Source organism: Rhinichthys klamathensis, unplaced genomic scaffold (genome assembly GCF_029890125.1).
Source record: "Rhinichthys klamathensis goyatoka isolate OS25496 unplaced genomic scaffold, OSU_Roscu_1.1 h1tg000281l_1, whole genome shotgun sequence".
Taxonomy (NCBI): Eukaryota; Metazoa; Chordata; class Actinopteri; order Cypriniformes; family Leuciscidae; genus Rhinichthys; species Rhinichthys klamathensis.
This window is the reverse complement of record NW_026606800.1, coordinates 7212323-7236675: the sequence shown is the minus strand read 5'-3', so window position 1 is coordinate 7236675 and position 24353 is coordinate 7212323. Positions and strand designations below refer to the sequence as shown.

Here is a 24353-nt window from a genome sequence, read left to right as displayed (position 1 = left end):
GTATTTTATTGATGAACCATCTTACAATAGTATGCCCAAGAACTTTTATTCATAATAAAACTTGTGTTATTAACAATCTCATCTCTCTTTTTTCCATATCCCTTTACATGAAAAAAGGAAATCGGTCTAACTAAAAAACATTATGTGTCAAGCTCAAGAAGAGTGCATAGATGTATTAAATTATCTTTGGTTCATCAGATATTTTGTCAGAATTACTAAATAGCAGAAAAAGATGTCATAGTTCCATATGTTTAGCAAAATAGAAGCAGAGCTAAAACTAATCAGATTACAACCAAGGTAAGTGACCACATTTTACATTGCATTTAAAGAGATATACATTTTCATAGGAGGTTTAGAACTGTTTTAAATTAAAGACAACAACAATCAGGGCATCGCTACATATATACAGCAGCACCTTATATTGTTCTTTTATAAACACAAACACGAACATCTATTATATTTTTTTGATTCTCTTGGTTTGTTCCTAAGTTTATGCAGTAAGTAAAAAGGGACGACCACAGCCTATACTTTGTTTCAAAGATGTTAAGTCTTTTAGGTCTTCACCAAACAGTTGTGCTTCCTCTTCTCTTTTTGTTTCTGCTGTGGGTTCAGAGGTGGATCAATGTCCTATAATGTTTTACATGCTCCTTCTGCAATACAAATCAGAAACTCTTTCATTAAAGAAAATTTTGTCTTCAAGTCATTTAGCTGCCTTTGAATTGATGAACTTTGCAACATTGACACTGTTATTGAATCAACATTTGAACTAAACTGAGCTGAATAATGACACTATTATCCTCCGTAGAGCTGCTTTACAGTTGAAATAGAAGTTGTTTCATAATTGATTAATTTTGCAACATTAACAGTGTTATTTTCCTGTAAAGCTGTTTTAAAACAATCTGTATAAAAAGCATAGGCCTATATAAATAGCCTATATTTAAAGTGTTACAATATATATATATATTAAATATACCTATATAAATAAAAGCGATTTGACTTAAATCTTCCTCACATAATAATTCCTGGTTTTAAAATCAAACAAGGAAAAAAATCTAAAACTTACCTTGTGTGCATCCATTTGTGTGGATCATTTATTTTGCGACGGATGTTGCTGTTGCTTGTTCTTTTCCAGATTTCTGAGGGTGGAGGTGGAGGTGGGGGGGGGGGGGGGGGGGGGGTTATTATAATGTAATATTTCATAATGTTATTTAAAATATTTGTATTTTAATTTAACATTGTATTTTGCAATTATTATTTGTATTATAATTGTTCACTCAAATTGATTTTTTTCTCCTAACTTTGCTGTGGCATGGCATTAAATTTTTTTTTAACATGGGTTCCCCAGAACTTACCCCCAGAACTTTTTTTAATATTTCATCTCGGACCTGTAGAAAAAAAAAAAAACAGGTAAGTGTTCTGTGGTCCTACCTAACATCTTTAATGTCAATTACAATGCATACCCTTTTTTCTGCAAAACATCCTGTCAACAAGATGAAGAAGCCCTAGAAGGTATAAATGATACAGAGGCATTAGGTATAAATGATTCAATATATAAGTCGTACTATTTAAACTGTTATAATTTTCGTGTAGAGACGGGAATACCTGCAGGGAGTTGACTATGGTGAACGCGTAATGCACTATGTATGTAATAAACTGTGTAAAGTCGTCCATCAGAAACACCAAAATCCCCAGAATCCAAGTCCCACCAAAAACAGGAGTGAGAAACATAATCACTTTGATTATGCTTTTTGCTGCATCTTTGTCCCCCTTTTTGTTGGTCTCAGCTCCAGACGGCTTTAAAACCGTTGCAATGACCACCACCATGGAAGCCAAGTTCACCAGCACTATGGTCCCAACTGGAAAGAGAAATGCGTGAATGGATCCCTGCATGGCTGACTGATAGGTAAGCCAGCATGTTTTCGAGCTGTAATACGGGATGTCAGTTGCTTGATCGTAGTACACGTATGTTACCGCCACAGTCACTGTTGGACAAACATAGCCAATGGTGAATCCGATGATCATGTAAATCTTTTTCCCAATGTGGCTGAAGACGAAAATGAGCTGGTGGACCAACATGACACTCAGACACAGCATCCAAAAGAACATCGCCAGGAAGAAGTAATGCTTAGCCACCACCAAAACAAGGCACGTGGTATCATTTAGGATTGATGGGAAAGAGGAAGCTAAGAAGCTGCAGTCGGCCAAAAGCAGACACAGAGAGATGTTGAGGAGTGAAGTGTGCCGGAAGTGAGAGAGGCTGGATTTAACTACGGCGCTCCAGACCAAACACTCGATGATGATATAGACGATGAGAGAGCATATGGAGACTCCCAGTCCGATGTATGTGAGCTGATCTAGAAAAGGCATGCTTACTGAATGCTTGGACATGAGCATGGAGAAGGAGGTGAGATGGTTGCATTCACAGTAGGCGGTGTTCCCGGGACCTTGAACGTAATCGCAACCTTCGTCTGACCATCTCTCCTCCGAGACGTTCCAAAACACACATTGCATCGTGGCACTGCCGCCCTCATCATTTGGAAAAGCCAGTCTGATGTTCACCGAAGGGTGAGTGCTGTTCACAACTGTGCTGGATACGACTATGCTAGGAAACAATGAGTCCTCATAACCCAATTTTGGCAAGCGGTTGGCCAAGCTCTGTAATCCTACTGTTTTCACCATTTCTGCTGTTGCGTTCAGCTCAACGTCCACGTTGAAAACGGTTTTGTTGCAAGTGGTGCCGCTTCGGCAGATCTGAAGCTGAATGTTTGAGGAGTTGTAGCCCTCACTGTTGTTTATTCTGATGCTGTTTACAAGGCCTTCTACGGATGACAGATATTGTGTGGCCAGTGAAGCGCTCTCTTCCTCATCTCCCCCATCCCAGGTTACGTTCAACATGCTGCTGGCTGATTCGATGAAATCCTTCAAAGAGAACAGATTTTCTACTGAAACAGCAAATATCTCAAAGCAACACATTCTCACTCTCAGCCCGTCACACATTGACACTTGGTCAGGAATTTTATTTACATTTTTTTTTTTTTTTTTTTCGCTATTTAGACATGTTTGAACACGTAACCAAACCCCACACCTAAACCTACCCATTTGTATATTATATGATAATAAAACACAGGATATAACAGGCATATACGACTACAAGCGCAATTTATTTAAAAACTACAAATATTCCAAGTGTTCCGAGGCCAAACGATTGATTTGTGTGAAGAAAAGACTCAAAAGCGATCACCGTCTCCATCTGCCGTAGATCATGCCATAGATTTTACAAATGCAAAGAATTATGCGTCTTAATCTGACGCATAAGGCAAACAACTGAAAGCAATGGAGTACCCTGTGGGTCGAAAAATGACGCTGAAGGGGTACCCTGTGCATTAAAAAGTTATGCAGAGGGGTTCTGACCAAGCATCAATATGTGACGAGTTGGGTGTGAGAACGTGTTGCTCAAAGCATACAAACTTTTTGATAATGTTACAGCCTGAGTTACATTTTAGACTTTAACATGATCAGAACCTGAAGATGTACAGTGCCTAGAATAAGTGAACACACCCATGCTAAAGTTGACTAAAAAGAGGAATAAAAAAATCATCTTTTGGAAATTGATCTTAATGCCTTAAAAAATGAGGAAAACTCCAAACTTTAAGGACAACAATTTTCTTTGTGAACGAATAATGTATCGTAAATAAATAAATGTTCTTCCTTAAAATACAGGGTGCATAAGTCAGGACACCCTATGTTAAATTCCCATAGAGGCAGACAGATTTTTATTTCAGTTTTTATTCCATGGATCCAGGATACTATGCATCCTGATAAAGTTCCCTGGGCCTTTGGAATTAAAATAGCCCCACATCATCACATACCCTTCACCATACCTAGAGATAGGGCACTTTCCATAAGATCATCTCTCAATGCAAATCAAACCAGCTATTAGGCTAACTGAAATAAAACCATGCCAATCTCTAGGTATGCTGAAGGGTATGTGATGATGTGGGCCGGGGCTATTTTAATTCCAAAGGCCAAGGGAACTTTATCAGGATGCATAGTATCCTGGATCCATAAAATAACTGGCCTTTAAAAATAAAAATCTGCCTGCTCTATGGGAATTTGACATAGGGGTGTCCTGACTTATGCACCCTGTATTTTAAAGCTGGAGTCCGCAGTGTTTCCTCTTTGTCGTCATCTCTGTTCGAAATCTTCAATTGCAGTCAGTCATTCGCGGAATTATCAACTTTACGTGAGTGAGTGACAGTTCTAGGCACTGTAGTAGCTCTCAATATGGGTACCTCAAATTTTCAAAATGTTATTTTATATTGAATATATGTAATGAAGTAAGAGATGATCTTATGGAAAGTGCCCTATCTCTAGGTATGGTGAAGGGTATGTGATGATGTGGTATCGTGCATCCCTAATTGAAAATATTTAACGGGTTCGCGTGAGGGAGGAGCAAAGCATTGCCATATTTGAAGCACATTTAGAGATGTGATTAAATAAATAGCTGTTTTGGGATAGTAATTTCACTGCTTAAGTCTGCGTGTGTGAGAATGTGTGTTCTCTTACGTGGGTTCTCTCGGATTGCGTAAGCTAGCTTACGCTGCGGGAAAGATTCATCTTTGCTGAGATATTGAAGCCAAAAATTATTTCATAATTTGTATCCATACACAACGCAGTTCCTCTGCGGCAGACCTAGAGCAGGCTAGCTAGCAGCTCATTGGTTCGCTCAGAGAGAACTGCTTAAGCCTATGGGAGAGCGGGGCTGAACCCGCTTCCAATGAGAGGCGCCCGCGCGCTCATTGCGTCATGGCCCGCCAGAATGGGCGTGGCCATGGTGTATATAACAGTCTCTCCCAGGCTTATATGTTGATTCATTTCATCTTCAGCAAGCTGCACGCTTCTGCTGTCCTGAGAAAAGCCGTCGCCGTCGAGAAGGCATCACTCTAGCGAGCTCCCGGACCCTGAAGAAGCCGGCCGTCTTCGCCACCTTCAGCCGCCCTGCAAGCTAGCGCCATCCGACGACTGTATCCTTCTCTATTATATCTAAAAGAGCCGAGCGTCTTTTTAAAGATGTCTCGTTTTTCCTGCGGCTCTTGCCGCGCTCGTCTCGAGGACGGAGACCGCCATGTCATCTGCGCTCTCTGCCTGGGACTCGAGCACGCAGAACTCGCCCTCGCGGATGGAGGATGCGACTTCTGTGAGAGCCTGCCGTTGTCGTCCCTGCGGGCACGACTTCTGGCAGCAAAATCCGCTCCCGCGCCGCCTTCCTCTTCGCCGCGTAAGAAAAAACGCCGCTCCCAGAGGAACAATGCCCCCAGCGGAACAATGCGGGCCGCCGCCACTGCCTCCCGCTTCCCGCTCTCCCTCCCCGCCCCTGCCGGACATACAGTTGCCGCCGAGTGGCCGCTCTGTCGCTTCCGATGACGCCGCGGAGGAGAAGGACTCCTGTTCACTGCTCGCTTCTGACAGTGAAGAATGGTCATCTCTCGGATCCACGAGAGAATCGGCGGGGATCCGCGCCGGGATAGAGGAGGAACTAATGCGCCTCCTCTCACAGGCCGTCGAACGCCTCGGTCTCGAGTGGTCTCCTCCACCCGAGCAGGCCCCGAACCGGATGGACGGCAGCTTTTTTCATCGGCGCTCGACCCCCGTGTGCAACCGGGCCGCTCCATTCCTGCCTGAACTTCACGCAGAGCTGACGAAGTCCTGGAATGCCCCGCTCTCGGCTAGAAACCGCTCTGATATATCCGCCTCGCTGCGCTCGGTGGACGGAGCCGCCGAGAAAGGCTACTCAGCCATGCCGCCCGTCGAGGACTTGGTCGCCGCACACCTCTGCCCGCCCTCTGCTAGATGGCGCTCTTCCCCCACGCTTCCTTCGAAAGCTTGCAGAGCGACCTCGAGCTTTCATGCTCGCGCCTACGCCGCCGCCGGTCAGGCCGCCGCAGCGCTACATTCGATGTCTGTCCTCCAAGTATTACAGAGCGATATTCTCCGTGAGTGGGCCGAAGGCGGTAGAAACCCCTCCCCCGCTGTCACGGATCTGAGAAGTGCTACGGACCTCGCCCTTCGCGCCACTAAAGCCGCCGCACAAGCTCTGGGGAGATGCATGGCCAGCCTTTGTGTTGCCGAGAGACACTTATGGCTCACGCTCGCCGACATGGGAGATTCTGAGCGCGCCGCGTTTCTTAACGCGCCCCTCTCCCCGACGGGCCTTTTTGGATCTGCTGTCACGGGAATCGTCGATCGCTTTTCTGAGGTCCAGAAAGCTACTCAGGCGATGAATTTGTTTCTGCCCCGCCGCGCTAGCTCTTCCGCGGGCCGCTCTCGCGAGCCTCCTGCCAGAGCTCCACCACAGCGCCCCCCTCCGCAGACTCAAACAGCCCAGCGCAGACAGGGCGGTCGCCCTCGCTCTCGCTCTGACAGCCGCCGCAGACCGCCGCCCCCACGAGGCCCGCGACCTAAGATCACGCTGAAGCCTGATCATCAGAAGTCTGCCTAGCAAAGTCAAGAAAACGACGGTGCTCTCCCGCTGCGGCCGGACCGCCGTCAAAGCTTCGCCCTCTGTCAGTCCCCGTTATTTCGCCGACTGCTGTAGTGTTGACCGCCACAAACAAGCCGGTGTCCCAGCCCGCTTGCGAGCGACAAAAAGCCGTTTTTACGGCTACTAAGAGAAATCTCAAAAAGAGAAAATTTGCCAGTTGTGTAGAAAAAGTGCCCACAATCATGTGCTCACCCATACACACAAGCATAACATACCCTGTGTCTCTATCACAGCCCCATCACATGAAACGGGCACAGCCCGCTCTAATATTAGAGAACATAAACACGCCCACGAGCTCGTGCGCGTGTCCCCTCTCTGCTCGCTCTGTTTCACGGCCCATAGACTCCTCTCTGAGTGCAAATCCCGTTGCCACACACATTCAAAGCGCGCCCACACACTGTGTCCAGCCCGCTATGTGCAGCAATCAGGGCGATATAGCCATTCGGCCACTAGCCGCATGCTCCAAAGCGTGGGAAGCCATTCCAGGCATTTCCCCGTGGGTGCTAAGCATTATAAAGGACGGCTATCTGCTACAGTTTCGCCGCCGCCCGCCTCGTGCGCGCGCGCGGCTCGAATCTACTGTCAGCCCGCTGGCCGCCGGCACGCTCTGCTCAGAAATTGCGACGCTGTTGCAAAAGGGCGCCATAGAGAGAGTCCCACCATCTATGACCGAGTCGGGGTTTTACGGCCGTTATTTTCTGGTTTCCAAGAAAGACGGCGGCCTCAGACCGATTTTAGATCTCAGGTCTTTGAACAAAGTGCTCATGAAGAGACCGTTCAAGATGCTCACTACCAGGAAACTCCTCGCGCAGGTGCGCCAGGGGGACTGGTTCATCTCTCTAGACCTGAAAGACGCCTATTTTCAGATCCAGATAAATCCCCGTCACAGGCCATTCTTACGTTTCGCCTTCGAGGGTCATGTTTATCAATACGCCGTTCTCCCGTTCGGCTTATCTCTGGCGCCCCGCACATTTACGAAGTGCATGGATACGGCGCTCGCCCCCCTGCGGAGCCAGGGGCTGCGCATATTGAATTATCTGGACGACTGGCTGATTTTGGCCCAATCACAGACGGAGCTTCTGTCGCAGTTCTCCTCGACCATCTGAAAACGCTGGGCCTCTCTGTCAACTGGACAAAGAGCTCCCTTCAACCCAGTCAATCGATTTCCTTTCTAGGAATAGATTTGAACTCGGTCACGATGACGGCTCGCCTGTCTACACAGCGCGCGCGCAGTGTACAGCGACTGGCCGCCTCGTTTCAGATGGGCACCCGCTCACCTCTGAAAACTTTTCAGAGGATGCTGGGTTACATGGCCTCAGCCTCCGCTGTGCTTCAGCTGGGCCTTCTGCACATGCGTCCGCTTCAGCTTTGGTTAAACAGCCGTGTACCCCACCGCGCGTGGAACACGGGCCGCCAGCTGATCAGAGTTACGCAGACATGTCTCACAGCGCTGCAGCCATGGACAGTAACAGAATGGTTTCGACAGGGCGTCACGATGGGGACCTTTTCTCGCCGAAAAGTCATCTCGACAGATGCATCCAACACGGGTTGGGGTGCAGTCTGCGAGGGCTCACCGGCCTTCTCTGAACCCCGACGCGCTCAGTCCCTGGGCAAAGACGAGTTAGTCATCCGCTTCCTCAGGGGAGCTAAGAGGATGAACCCTCCGCGCCCCCCTTCGGTTCCTACCTGGGATCTTTCTATAGTTCTCGAAGCTATGAAAGCACCCCCGTTCGAACCGCTCGAGTCTGTGGACCTAAAATACCTCTCGCTCAAAACCGTTTTTCTGACGGCTCTGTCCTCAGTAAAACGCGTGGGGGATCTTCACGCGCTCTCATCCAGCGCCGCGTGTCTCGAGTTTGATCCGAATGATTCTGTTGTCATTCTCAAACCTAGACATGGCTATGTCCCGAAGGCGATTGGTACCCCGTTCAGGGCTCAGATTATTTCCCTATCGGCTCTGCCTTCATCCGATAGTGAGCGCGACGCCAATCTCCTCTGCCCGGTGCGGGCTCTGAGATTGTACACTACGCGCGCTGCCGCGTTCAGACGCGCTGAGCAGCTTTTCATGTCGTTTGGGGGGCGCACCAAAGGTCTGGCCGCCTCTAAACAGACACTGTCTAGATGGATAGTAGACGCTATCGCCTCTGCTTACGCATCTAAATGCCTGCCCTGCCCTCTGGGCATCAGGGCGCACTCCACTAGAGGCATGGCCTCATCGTGGGCATGGTCCTGTGGAATTTCCATTCATGACATTTGTGTGGCCGCGGGATGGGCCTCCCCGTCCACTTTTGTCAGATTTTACAACTTGGAAGTTCCCGCCTTGCAGGCAAAATTACTAGCTGTCTAACGACCAGCTCCCTAAGAAGCTGCATTACTGGGAGTCCCTCACACAACCGGTTCGCCCCTTGTGCTCTCCTTAAATGCTTATACACTTAATGTGCCCGCTCTGCCGGCCTCATACATGCTTATGTATACACTTCATGTGCCCGCTCTGCCGGCCTCATAATACATTCACTCCACGTTAAAAATCCCCCGGTATCACCCTGGGATTCATGAGTGGATTCATAGCGCGCACGGCGTTGACCAGGTGTTCCCGCAGCGTAAGCTAGCTTACGCAATACAAGAGAACCTCTCGTAAGAGAACGAATCGGTTACCTAACGTAACCTCGGTTCTCTCTAGAAGAGGGAACGAGTATTGCGTTCCCGGCCGTGCTTGCGCTACTAGCGTTTCGCTTCACGCTGAAATAAATCAACATATAAGCCTGGGAGCAAGGCCGTAACCAGGGTTTGAAAATTAGTGAGGTCCGGGGTGTTGTGTAAAGAATTTTGCTATAATAATGGTTTGGCCATTGGACCCACATTTCCCAATGGACATTAAGCTGTGACCCTTTTTTTTAATGGAATTTGGCATATATATATATATATATATATATATATATATATACAGGGGTTAAATTTGGATTTAATTATGTGTGGGGTAGTCTCTCACTAGGGGGGTCCGAGGGTTTGCCCCCCCGGGATTTTTTTGTGAAAAATAAACCAAAATGGCACTTTCTGGAGAGTTTTGTGCAAAGAAAAAGTAGGTCTAGCAAGTGCAACGCAATCTCACGACCAATTCGTCCGAATTTGACGAGTGATTAAAAGATGGCTAATTCGTACGAATTCGTACGACCTCATTCGTAGGAATTTGTACATTTGTCTAAACCCACGTGATGGGTAGGTTTAGGGGCGGGGTCAGGGTCATTCGTACGAATTCATACGAATTGGGCAACTCGTCAAATATGTACGTTTTAGCAAAAATCGTACTAATTCGTACGAGTGAGGTCGTACGAACTGTTACGAATTAGCCATCTTTTAATCACTCGTCAAATTCGGACGAAATTCACACAGATCAAACACAAATATGCTGACTGAATAGATTGCTAGTTGAGAAACACTGCTTTAATTAATGTTTTTATGATGGCTTTGTGAAAGGTTAACTAAACAGCATGAGCCGTCTTCCAGCTGGCCAGTAAGTTATTTGGCAAATTTCATTCTGTAGGCTAACATACAGATCTGTTTTATGCTATTGTTTTTGATAGTGTTATACATTTCTTACAGATAATCGATTGTCATTGCGTTTGTCTTACCGAATGTGGTAGCTTTATGCAATTACAGTTTGTCTATAAGCTTCTTTTTTTTTAAATGTATTAATGCCGACAGTTAAATGTTGCCAGATATTGCTACGAAAAACAAGCAAAACAAAATAATAATAATAATCCGAAATAAGTTCAAAGCTTGTGTTTTGGAAATAAGGTTAATATATCACTAAACCTTTCCACATTAATAACTTCCTAAAGTGTCACATTAAATCAGAAAAACAGGTGACTACTGCCACCTTTCTATTAGGTGGATCTGGCAACACGGAGGCTGCACCCGCGTTCACAACGCGCTCTCAAGCCCCGTTCAGTTCACTGCGCCAGCTTCTCGCAGCAACATGAATTGCAAACACTCATATGAGGTGGTTTAAACACTGCTAATTAATCATTCAGAGAGCTTGACATTTTATTTTTGAATGTAAAAAAAATGACCGAGGTCCGGACCTCGGTGACCTCATAGCTGGCTACGGCCATGCCTGGGAGAGACTGTTATATACACCATGGCCACGCCCATTCTGGCGGGCTATGACGCAATGAGCGCGCGGGCGCCTCTCATTGGAAGCGGGTTCAGCCCCGCTCTCCCATAGGCTTAAGCAGTTCTCTCTGAGCGAACCAATGAGCTGCTAGCTAGCCTGCTCTAGGTCTGCCGCAGAGGAACTGCGTTGTGTATGGATACAAATTATGAAATAATTTTTGGCTTCAATATCTCAGCAAAGATGAATCTTTCCCGCAGCGTAAGCTAGCTTACGCAATACTCGTTCCCTCTTCTAGAGAGAACCGAGGTTACGTTAGGTAACCGATTCGTTTGTGGGTAAGTTTGTGTGATGTGACACACTTTATTATTAATCTTTATTAATGTTTATGGCTGTTAAGTGTCATTTGTTTTTAAGTGCCAAGGTTATTATTCACCTTATTAGGGCTAAGGGTTAACGTAATGGTTGGGCTAAGGGTTAACGTAATGGTTAGGATAACTCAAGGGCTAGGGTTAAAGGGGTCATATAATGCCATTTTTGTGCAAGTGAATATGAATCTTTAGGGTCTAAATGAAAACTTTGTAATATACTTTTATTAAAAATTCTCATTAGTATTTTAAGAAAAAACTCATTTTACAGCTCAAAAATAGCTCTGTTTTCAGCACGCCGTTTCAGTGCACAATCACATGCCTTTAAATGATAATGAGCTTTGCTCACCCCGCCCCTCTGCGTACACAGTTTTTATTAACACAATAACCATAACGCGTTGTTCATTATAAACATGGGATTATGAATTATATTGAGAACATTGTAACGTTACATAGAATAGATGTCGTATTGGTAGTAAACAATATTGTGGAGGTAGTAAAAAAGGTAGTAAAAGGTAGTAAATTCATCTCTATGATTCCTGCAAATACCCTGGAAATGGTAAGAAATTATATTAGATTGAATGGAGGATTTTAACTGTGACAAGATGATTGACAGGGCACTGGGCAGTTTACGGTGATAGGATGCACGCGACAGAGGCACAGAGCTGTCCGTTAAAGATGACGAAGTAGTGTGTCCCAAAGCTTGCCTACTCCTTTGCTACACACTCAAAAGTATACTTTTTCTTCACAAAAAGAGTACTTTTAGGGCGTAGTATAAGTAGGTGAATTTGGAGCAGCCTTTTATATTGAAAGGACTGAAACTTGTGCACACGAAGAAGCAAGACGCAACTGACTAGCGTAACTGTAGGACAAGATATATTGCTGCGGATATTCAAACGAGGAAAATGCTATATCTACTGTAAATGCAGGTACACTTGCTTACTCGATCTCTCACAATACTACTCTAACTCACTGATCTATATAATGACATTGTCATTCTATATAGATCAGTGCTCTAACTACTCTATAAGCTTCAATGAACAAATTACAATATGAAAACATATTTTTACGTTGCTAAGAGTGGTTGCTAGGGTGTTGTGTAGTGATACATAGAACCGTTGGGTGAAGTCATAGCCGTGTTTTATTGTGAATAAAACCCAGCTATTGACCAATCAGAATCAAGGACTGGAACTAATTGTTTTATAATAACTAATAATTTGTATTATTTGAATTCATTATATAATATACTTATTTAATATGTGAGCTGTCAAAAGGAAGTTGAAATGCTTACTGGAATAAGGTTCTCGCCTAGTGGCATGTTTACTGATGCCTGTTTCATAGTTAGGAAAACATTAACTGCAGTTTTGACATCACCAAAACTGTTATCGGAATCTTCGGATGTGTTGTTTTTCAAACTCTGAAAGATTAACTGAGCGACCTCTTGTGTTGCTCCAAGTCCTTTTTCAAAATCCTGGAGTGAGATAAAAATGAGACATTTTCACATTAAAGAAATAAATTACTTCACATGCCATAGTTGTGTCAGGTCACTCAGAATCAGTCAGGTCTATAGATGCGCATTCTCATCCTTTGGCGTCATATTGAGAGTGAGGAGTCACGTGCCGATTTGGGCGGGGTCTGAGCCGGTCGGCCATGATGGTAGGAGACGCTATCGGTTGCCAGGGGCAACGCCTTCAGAACTTCACAGAGGCGCGACACTAAACATCACAGAAATAGCGAAAGAGAGACAGCGCAGCTTAGTATTTGTTTACATTTTACCGATACGCCGCAGATTCTTTGGAAGATATGGAGAAGGAAGAGAAATGAAAGGGGTTCTATCGGGAGAGACTAAATAACAGTGCTAGCCAGCTTAGAGAAACTGCTTGTCAATAAATTGACAGCAGCAACAGCGAGCAAAGCCTGCTTTCAAAAGCAACACATTTCAGCACAGTTCGCCTTTTATTTAACACAAACGAACGAAATTAATACTCTGTTATTCAACTAGAGTTGTTTCATTTGTTATAGATATATCTTTACCGCGAAATGTTTTAAAAAGACACTTTTTTAATGACGTACGATTCGCATTGACAGGGGAATGTCCGATCTGTTCGCTTAACGTTGCACGGCAGGTGCAAATGCACGCATCTGATTCATATCAGATTTATTTCCACAAATGAATGAGGCCTGAAACATCAAGTATGACTGAACTCTCGCAGTTTAACGTTACAGGTTTGGGGGTTTCTAAGTCTTGCACCCCAGCCGCAGCAGAATTGTTTCTAATGACTTAAAGCTTCTGAACTCTTGCATTGTGTAGGCAGTAACGTTAGGCACGGATACCATAAACCAGGTAATTGACTATGTAAGTGTATGTGAAAGGTGGTAACCTTAGTGCTTTGGGTCTTTCGTCCATTCTGTAGCAGGTCGTACGGGTCCATGTTGATGTCAAGTAGTTTCTCTAAATAAAGCTGCTTGGTGTTGTTATTTAGTCTCTCCCGATAGAGCCCCTATCCTTTTGCTTCCCCCTTCTTCATTTATTCCAAAGAAACTGTGCCTTATCGCAAAAATGCAAACAAATATCAAGCTGCTCTCTCTATCTGTCGCTATTTCTCTCGGTCTCACGGTCGAAGTAACCATGACAACGGATAGCGTATCCTACCAAGATGGCGAATCCTTCCCACACAAGGGGGTAATCCATCGACCGGAAGTTGAAGCCGGCCGGGTGCCGCCATGTTGTAGCAGTACTTCACTTGCGTTAGCATTTCCATTGACTCCCATTCATTTTGGCGTCACTTTGACAGCGAATAACTTTACATCTGAGGCGTTTAAAGACTCCATTTGTCCATTGTTTATTTCTAAAGAAACACGACAATGTATAAAGGGCTCCATTACCTTCTATGTTACATTATGGCCCCGTAGAAACAGATTTAGTAAAAATAGGCTAACGATTGCGTCATAACCACTCGACTCTCTGTCGCGCTGTACAGAAATGACCGTACAGACAGGAGGAAAAGCTCGCAGGCAATCGGGGGGACGTCCCGTCAAGGGAGAAGCCCATAAATAATGAGTCCATAAAAGCAACGGAATACTTACTCCTGCTCACTCACGCCAAAGAACTCTTTACTCAAGTTCCCCGTCTCTGCAAGATTAACGTTGGCAATTTTCACGCACAGCTACTAGAAGATTAACGTCTGTCAGACAGGTTGCTCACGTCATCAAGCTTAGTTTGAGTCGGTTATGTGTCTGCGCGTCAGGAACGGAAGTGCTCAAAAATCGCTAAAAATGGGCTTCAACTGTCTCAACTGAGTTCCAATGAGATTGCTCTGTCCACTTCTTATACTGTCTATGTTCCCACAATGCAACGCGGAGTGATACGCGTGACGTCACCTTCTCATTCTCAATAGGTGACGCCATATGACATTTCGTCGAAATCTTACGCTCATGGCATCCTTTAGCGTCAATATAACGCACTGTTATGGGTAGGTTTAGGTCTGGGGTAGGGTACGGTTATGACGCCTTGGGATCTGCGTCTCATATTCACGCTAAACGATGCCATGTGCGTTGGATTTAGACGCGCGTCACCTGTATGATGCCTTGGGTTCTGCGTCTCATATTGATGCTAAAGGATGCCATGTGCGCACGGGGGTCAGTTTGGTTTGAAATGTGGTGGGGACAGAGACGCATTCGGAAGTGCATTTTCAAAAGTGCTGGGTACAAACTCTGCAGCCTGTTTAACCCCTAAATACATGCATCTATCCGCAAATTTTTGTTTGAGTTCTTAAATGGTCTAGTAGTAGATCTTTTGCCAAGCGTGTCAGAGGTTACGGGTTCTAATCCGCCCTCGGTATAGTTTTTTTTCTCTCAAAATTGAATATGTTCATCAGTGGTTACAGTCTATATCAAGCAGCCAGGGACACGGTTGTGTGCATTTTATTTTGTAATTTCACCGGAATGAATATATAGAGAGTCTCTCCGCAACGGCGATAGATTGAAGAGCGGGTCCGAGTGAAGACTGCGCGCGCGCCGCCACAAGAGAACACTGTCTCCATGACACTGATAGCAGCGGACACGAGCGCTCAGCTTGAGTTAAAAACAAAACATTTTAGCGCTAGATCTCTTATTTAAGAGCGAACTAAATGAATGCTCTGCTAGTGTGAATGCTAAATGAATGCTCCCGACGAGCTGGATGGCGCCTTGCATGGCTGCCGTCGCCCGTCGGTGTATGAATGAGTGAGTGAATGGGTGAATGTGAGGCAAATTGTAAAGCGCTTTGGTGGCCATTGGGTCTGTGAAGGCGCTATATAAATGCAGTCCATTTACCATTTACCATTTAGTTAACTGGAGATGTTTTATTTGTATTAGGTACATCCGTGGCTCAATGTTTCCAAGAGTGGTGGGTACAAAATGATTCATGACGAAATCTGGTGGGGACGCGTCCCCACCGTCCCCACCGAAATCGACGCCTATGCATGTGCGTAAGATTTCAACGAAATGTACAAAGCGTCACATGTATGACGCCAAAGGATGAGAACATGCTGAGATTTGCATACCTTTGCTTGCAAAGCTACATTATTCAGGACTGCTTTAACACACAGAGAGACTTCTTCACCCCATGTTTTCCCATTGCATTTGCGTTTCATTGTGCCCTGTCTCCCTGATGCAGTACAGTCTATAACAGCTGTTTCATTATTCTTTGTTTTTGGCCATGTTCTCTCTTCAATTACGTCCACTGCACAAAACAGGTCACTGGCTACAAAAACAAACAAACAGACAAAAATAAATACGAACATTAGTTTTTTACATGACCAGTTTTGTAGAATGGCATACATTTGGATTAGAATATGACTTTCAGTACTTACGGTAAATGATTGGTATTTTTATTGAGTGATTTCGCAGCTGATTCAAAGTGTTCTCTAAAGTGCAACTGGCCTCAAGTGAACTTGGTTTGCCTTCTGCCAGACAATTAACAGTGAAGTCTACTGTATACTTGATTATACCACTGCGCACTGTAAAACATAGGTAACATTTTTACATGTGTTCACAGGTTATGGATAATTGAAATAAACAGTGATGTGGACACGCCCAAGTTTATGGCACGCCCAAATCAGGAACTTGGGTATCAAAATGATTATGATCTTCCCAGTGGTAAATACGACTTGAGAGGGCGTTGTCCAATTTTTAACTAGGAAACTCGTATTTACGATAAATCTGATAGCACGTGAAGGCAGCATAAAACTATATCTAGTGGCGAATCATCCAAATTTGTAAATGTTTTGAAACCAACGTTCGAACAGTATGATATAAAGCCTCATTTGCTGAAATCACGTGACTTGACGAGTTTGACACAAGCTCCGGACCAAAAAAAAGATTTTTTTCCTCCTCCCGAACTTTGTTGATAAAACATCATTGCACATACTCTAAATACATTTTGGAGCCACTGCAAGCCAGATTTTGATCGATTGCACTTCACAAATGATGAGCTAAGACACATTTTAACAAAGCTTGTCCTGGAACATGTTTACATTTGTGCTACTTGGTAAATTGCTTGATTTTAAAACCTGTCAAATATATTTGATAGAATAAGTATAAACTTAATGTGATTTGAAGCTTCAGTTGATTATTTGCTCTTTGAAAGATAAAAGTCAGCTTCATGTGCCATCAAACGCAAGATTTCTATATAATATATATACATATTGATAATTTAATTACAGCTTTACCTTCTTTAATTGGTGTAGTATTTTCTATACTTCCGAGTTTTAACCGGGATATGTAGGTTTCACTACTGTTGTCGATGGAACATGAGATGGTAACTTTGGCGGATGGTGCTTCAGAGCAATCTATAGTTTGTGGATTGCTTGTCACATTAATGGCTTCTGGCAGCAGTGCAATTTGAATAGGTGCCATGGCCATGTGAGCTATGTTCCCGCTGACAAAAAGGCAGCCGTATGTTCCTGGAATATCAAAAAATGACAAAAGTCACAAACAATAATATAAATGGAACCCTGTTTCTCTCATGTTTGCATTGAACAACACACCTGACCAGAATCCACTTGTCTTCATAAGTGTGATTGTTGATGTTTCTGTACAAGTATCTGACAGCATTACTTCACTCCCTGGTCCCAGAATCAATGGCACTTCTGCACCTCTTGACATCTGCCACACACACTTGCTCATAGCCTCTATACTGGTACAATTGAGCTGTTGTCTTGAATTATAACACAGTTTTCCAATAGGTGCCTCTATGAATACCATTCCTGTAAATTATAATAAAATACTGTGATGGTGAAAAGATGGGTAGGAATGGATAGATAGAACAAGTGATTAAAATATTGGTGTGGTTGCAGTGTTTTACCTAGAGACTTAACATTGAGACTGTAAATGGTTGGATTCGTCAATAATGTAGCAATTATGCTTTGAACTTTGGAGGTGGCGAACACAGAACTGAGAGACACTGTGAAATTGTGAGCGTATGTAAATGACCCTGTGAGACTGTGACAAAAGAGGGGAAACATGAGTTTCTCGGTTACAAAAACTTTTGTAAGCTAGATCTAATCAAATGAAGAAATAAAAATAACAAAGTATTTCAAGTGGTTATAGTTACTTGTTTACTTTCAAATAATACAATAAAAATTATGAGAAAAATATCTCACAGGGTGGCTTGTATAGTCAACGAGTTGAAGGCATTTAGCACACTAAACGCGGTCTGCAGCTGAAAAGCAAATGGGTTAGAATGATGAGTAAGAGATTTGTCATAATTGAATAAATAGCCACTCTGCATTAGGGTTTCAAAATCTTTTCATTAAATACTTGAATACTTGATTCTGTCAAGTTCATAGCGCCATCCAGCGGTAGATATTTCCTATTACTCGTCCGTGCCAACGCTCTATATCAGTTAGAAGCTCATCACTGAAACCCGCGCTACTCGCGCCCTGTTTCATTCAAACTCTGTCTGGTGCTTCCCCGTGTCTCGGTAATCGACCTAAATGCCATCAGAAAACGTCAGTTAATAGGTTATACTATTTAGTGACTGGAGAAACAAAGCGTTCCAAACTCTGAAAAAGCGCATAAAATATCTTCCGTTTTTAATTGAAAATAGTGTCGTGTAAACAGCCCCTAGTGTAGCCTATAAATTGACTCGCAAAATGAATCACTCGAAACAACACAGGCTGGCGGCACCTGCTGGTCAAAACAGTGTAAATGCAACGAAAACTCAGGCCAAACGTGTAAAATTGGCATCTTTCATAAATCAACTGCAAATATTTTCATGAATACGTGTCTATGAAATATAACCTACAAATAAAAATGTTGCGTTTTTGCCATGTAGGCCTAAATAAAGCTGCTTTCGAATCGCTCTCGCGATACTTTGATTTCATACACCGATTCATCGGCGGGGAGGAGCTGAAAAAAGTCGGGCACTTTCTGCTTCCCGTAGTGACGATGTTTGCATACTTAAACACAGCTGTGAAATAAATGCAATATTCAATACTTTGTACTGCTTAATACAGCGTCTGTTAAGAATAAAGTTCAATACTATACTATACTATCAATGAAGTGAGGTCTATGTTGTTTTTTATCCGTTTTATTTTGATACACATGACACAATATAAAATCGCGACTAGCTACATGAAAAGAGCTTTTAGCCTACTGTTTATTAAATCTGAGAGCTGGATCACTCCTCCATAGGCTTCTAATGGATTGAAACTTGCCGGCCCAGAAAAGTTAAAGACATCGTTAAAATAGTCCAAGTGACTACAGTAGCTCAATCTTCAGTTTATCAAGCGACGAGAATACTTTTTGTGCGCAAAAAAAACAAACAAAAATAACGACTTTATTCAACTATTAATTTCCTTCTCTGTGGGCCTCGAGATAGATCACGTAATGTATGTCACATGTAGGCTCACTATTGGCAAACGCTGGTCATGTGTGTGATGCGTTTGACGTACAACCTAGAAGCGCTGCGCAGTTACACTACGTGAACTATCTCGAGGCCCACAGAGAAGGAAATGAATAGTTGAATAAAGTCGTTCTCATTTTTGTTTGTTTTTTCCGCCGCAAGACTAAGCCGAACGCTGTGAGTGTGTGTTAGAAATTTAGGAATGGTGAGAGAACATTGTGCTTGCTACGTTTTTCGTTTTCAAACTAAACTCAGGTCTTTAGCTGACAAAGTTTAAATCCCGTCAGTCTACCGCGCTTCCTATAAGGTTAGGTCAGTAGGCGGTCTTTTGCGGCTGTTTGATCACGTGAGCATTTACACTACGAAATCAATCTGGTCTAATGCGTTTTCAACTACCTCTAGAAGTGGTCGAAAGTGGACAAGCTCAAAATGTAATACCAGGTGTAAACAGGGCCTGAAGGTGTGAGAATAAACACAAAACACACGTGATCGCTGTCATGCGGTGAATCCGGCCAATTGTAGAACAGCTGTGTTTTCATAGAGCTCGTGCAGCCGCCCTTGAACCAGCCGGCTGCTCTCGAATCGCTCTCACGGTAGATGGCATACGTCACAGTCACATGGCATCAGCACTTTCTCAAGTCAGTCAAAATTTCTAACCCGCGTGCACAGCTTCAAGCCAGCATCTGCGCAGAGCTGCAGCCTGCATGAAGTCGAACATGCCTACCATCTGCAGTGGTCAGGTGTTACAATGGCTACGTGGTACAAGTCGTAGCTCTCAAGAAAATTACGAGTTTACACTTTGTAGTTGCAAGTTATAAGGCTTTAAGGCTTTTTACAGTTCAGAATTGTTACGGTAATCTCGACATAGCGTAAACTCACCTAAATTCCATTAAAAATTACATTTCTGGAAAATTTTTATTCTTTTTTTTGTGCAATGCTTGTTTTGTGTGTAATTGGACAGGGCTTGGCAAAATAGTTAAATTAGAAGCAATTAAATACGATTCTCCTTTTTGTATCGTTCACACAGTATTAAAATTCATAAAGTTAGTTAAAGATGAACCTACAAGAAAAGTTAAAACCATTAGTGTCTGTTTCTTTGGGCCGCTATACGTAGGCAGTCTGCCATATTGCAATGATCAAAGCCGGTCCGTGTCCGTTCAAAAGCTAGCTGACTTAGTTTAACCGTATTTATACGCATGTATGAATAGATTACAATAGACTTCAGCAGATGATTTTCAAAAGATTTAATTGATCATTAATGTTCTAATTCTCCATAGTTTAAAAACCCTGTAATATTTGGGTTAATAGAAATAAAACACAAACTAACACATTCTCATCTGTGAAAGGTTATCCCATTTCTTCAGGACTTGAAATCTCTGCGCGGTTTTTACACGCAGAGTCTGCGTAATGTTGTGGCATCTTTGAAAACACATTGATTTTTTTACTGCGAGTAATGACAGCATCTGAAATGTTGACCGTTCCAAGATGGCGGACGACCGGACGTGTCAACGTGTCTGGAGCGGTGGAATGTGGAATCTACATATACAGGCTATATGATATGCTGCTTTCATGTCCAATTGAAAATTGTCCCCTCCACCATGTTTAAAGTTTATGCATTGGCACGCCCAACTAAGGAACTGGGTATTAAAATGATCCCCGAGCTTCCCAGTGGTAAATAGGATTTGAGAGGTTGTTCATGTCCAATTTTTATCTAGGAAACTCGTATTTACGATAACTCTGATAGCACGTGAAGGCAGCATAAAACCATATCTTGTGGCGAATCAACCGAATTTGGAAATGTTTTGAAACCAATGTTCGAACAGTATGATATAGTGAAGCCTCATTGGCTGAAATCACGTGACTTGGCGAGTTCGATACAAGCTCCGAACCAAAGAAAAGATTTGTAAATGTTTCGAAGCTTTAAGTAGTGTTTGAAAGCGCCCATCACTAATAATATTGACACAATATTCATGTTGGTCTCGTTACGTTTTATTTTATTCATAGCGGTAGAATTATAGCCTAAAATAATTTCACTAATTTCATCTCAAACCAACATTGATTTTTTTGAAGAGTAGCCATGTAATAAGCAGGATAACGTACACTCAGTGGATCGGACATTACCGCAAAATAAATCCAAATACGTTGGCGTCCTGATCGCCCTGTGGGGCCCTATAAGGACCGTCTGACCATATTTAATATAATACTATTCATTTCTGCAGCTGCTTACAAATGCCTTTCAGAAAAGGTAATAAATTATTAAACGAGTAGATGCATACGTACCATGGTTACGACTGTTGAGGAGCTACCAGTGAGCATGCCAATGAGTGAAACTATAAGGATCACAGCAGTGAAACAATCATAAATGTTGTTCAGAGGTGCACTCGTGCAAATTATGAATGGTCTAACTGACTTTAACTTAAATTACAACTTACCATTCACTTTGGGCAGACACAAAGGCGTGACGTATGATATATTTGCCACACATTTATCCACGTTGCAGCATTTATTTACAGAGTCACACACAAAATTGCTCCAAACATAGTCTGGTCCACACCAGCATGTTGTATTTTGGCCAATTATTTCACACTCTACAACACATTATCACATAATGACTTTACAGCATATTTATTCTGTTTTGAAATGTAATCTGGCAGGCTGGTTTAATGATACTGAACATTTCACATAGACTTTATTAAAACTGAATACAATCTACATCAGAAAGAAAAACCTGTTACATCTCTTACCTGCCGCAATTTCAGCATTTGTGATAGTCACCCCTGTTGTATCTAGAATGGTTCCTATAAGTCCAGGCAGATTGGCTGCAACATCTAAGGTTTTATTCCCCTCAATCATGACCTCTGCCCAATGGGTCACTTCTATGGACCCTGAAAACATCAAATGCAAAATTATACATTTGCTACATGCCTTATTTGTGTTTGATGTAACTTTGTATATAGTTTGTGGATTTTAAAACAAGATTTTTTCTTTTATTATTGTGGAAAGGACTGTCTGGTGAAATGAAAACTTACCCACATGTGAAGTCTGTTGGGTAACAGAAGAAGAAGATAGTAAGTACTTTTGTTATGCTTCTGCTTTTTTTAGTAAACAAATGATCATGATGCGTAATGACAAGAACGGGATTCTTATGTGTTAGAAAATATTATACAGCATAGACAATATATTTAAGTAAATTAGCATTAGATGATGACTATGATGTTTAAAAATTAATTTAATGCCATGATCATCAGCCAGATCAGCGGAAATATGAATTTCGAGGGTGGTTATACAGTGTGTGGCATTCAGGCGATTACTATTTGTTTTACTTGGGACAAAATCTGTTATCCTGTATATTTCCTTTATGAATTTACCTGGCTAAAAATGAACAGTGCAGCAAAAAGCAGCATTCCTGCACCAGACAGTGTCTTGATCCTATTAGGGAGATTGCATTGAATTCTTTAAAAGACAGTCAAAATGTTTGCCTAAATCTAAAACAAACTTAAAAGTGAAAACTTTCCCTGCACTTTAGTAAAATTGCATGCACAAATATCTATTATTCAAATTCTAACTATATTGTACAGTTTATATAGTATAAACTGTCCATGTCATCTCTCACTTAATCATCATCAAACCACAAAACGGCCAAAAACTTCAACAAAGCTAAGTGCTGCCTTTCAGAACAGCAGCTAAATAATTTCACAAGTAGCATTTCCTTTCAATAATTGTCACAGAAGCTGAACAAAGATCTTACATAAAATAAAAATAAATTCTACATTTGTTTGAAGATAAAAAAAAACACACAATGAGGATTACAATTATTTGGTGAACTGATTATTCTTTGAACATCGACATTATAGTATATATAGTAAGATGAGAGTATGTATATTGTGAGATAGATTTTTTTTTACACCATACTTTTAATAATCATATTTAGCTGCTGTACCTTTATAATAGACAAAAGAATATATGGACATGCGAACAAAATAAATAAATACTGACCTTACAGTCTGCATTTTAAAAGAGAGGATCAGCAAGTTTTAAGCAATGCTATCTGTCATAATAACATGTTCCCTGTGAAGAACCAGTTTCTTGAGTGAAATGGGGTGCTGAATGACAATTAGGGAAAGTTGACGAATGCAGTGGGGGTGGCGAAAACTAATTTACAAAGCTCTCTCTCACATTTGCATTTTACATTCTCCAAGTCCATAGGCCACCTGGATAAGTTAGCACACCATAGTCATAGCTTCAGACTTTCCATTGAGATTTGGCTAACAAATGTAGCTCAGAGCTGCATGCCTGCCTTGTCCTTCAATGTTTGGTTAGATTGTCATTTTTGGCTGATTTAGATTAATCATTTTCATGTTTAAACCTGCAGTACTTTTTAGAAATAAGATGTTTAGAAATAAGTTCTGCTGTTTCTGAATGTTGAATACCAGGTGGGAGGTGTATAAAATTGTTCCAATTCAGGCTTTCAAATTGTGTGGTACATAGACACAATTCAAATGAACTTTTTTGTTTATTGGAAATATACTAAAAAGTGCCCACTTCTGCACACTGTAAGTAAAAGTAAAACCCTGAATTTTGATATTTCCAATCTGAAAAATGGTCTTTGCACTCAGTTTAAGGAGAAATGGTATATTCTCATATGTTAACACTAATATAAAAATATTGTATATTTTCTTACATTTGTTGTTTGAAACCCCTGTGATATGGTTATGTTTCCCCGTTATTCTGACCACTATTGCATCTGGCTCATCTAAACCACACATGACTATGGTAATATGTGGTAACACACAGTGACCATGTTTATACAGCCTGAGGTGAAATTATTGAGCCTCTTCATTTGGCTGTTGTGGAGAACATGAATCTGGACTGTTGCGTAATGTTATGAAAGGTGATTATAAGTGAATTAAAAACATAATAATGAACATGTACTATTCATGTGTATGTTTTCATCATAATTTCAACATAATTACATAGGCTACATTTATTTAAACATTTAATAAAAGTTGAGGTTTTAAAAAGGTTTATTGTTAGGGAACACACTTGCAAATTAGTGTCTTGTTTTCTTCATAAGTATTTGTTTGTTAAATAAGCATCCATGGAAATGTATCTATTTTGCATGCTCATTCAAAATGAGGAAACATGCCCATGAAGGTTTAATTCCATTGAAGGAACCAGGTAAAATCATTCATATATTTCCTATTATTTTATTCTATTCCTTTTCTTTTTATAATGTTGAAAGGCAATTCAATGTCGCAACATTCTTAGGTGACAAAGCTAAATGAGAATATCTTCTTTCCTATGAACACTACATTTATTTATTTTTAACATGAGTCTCTTTTCTGTTTTTATTCTCAGCTTTTATCATAGTAATAACTTGTACATTAAAGAATAAGAACAGTGCTTCTACAGAAGTCAACTTTAGCCCTCAGATTATGAGGGGGA

At 42.2% G+C, this 24353-nt stretch overlaps 1 protein-coding gene across 1 annotated transcript; it reads right to left on the bottom strand.

Annotated features, from left to right (window-relative positions):
- Positions 1-1063: 1063 nt before the first annotated feature.
- adgrf3b (adhesion G protein-coupled receptor F3b) lies at positions 1064-23031 on the bottom strand. Its single transcript, XM_056269080.1, has 17 exons — positions 22905-23031; positions 22277-22337; positions 21938-21950; positions 21653-21793; positions 21341-21496; positions 21189-21238; positions 17665-17723; positions 17367-17503; positions 17050-17268; positions 16732-16965; positions 15874-16020; positions 15565-15764; positions 12312-12491; positions 1603-2919; positions 1461-1502; positions 1353-1385; positions 1064-1136 (listed from the first exon to the last, which is right to left on the bottom strand). Exons 1-17 carry the CDS (start codon positions 22916-22918, stop codon positions 1092-1094), a joined length of 3048 nt encoding a protein of 1015 aa, XP_056125055.1. The 5' UTR covers positions 22919-23031; the 3' UTR covers positions 1064-1091.
- Positions 23032-24353: the final 1322 nt, after the last annotated feature.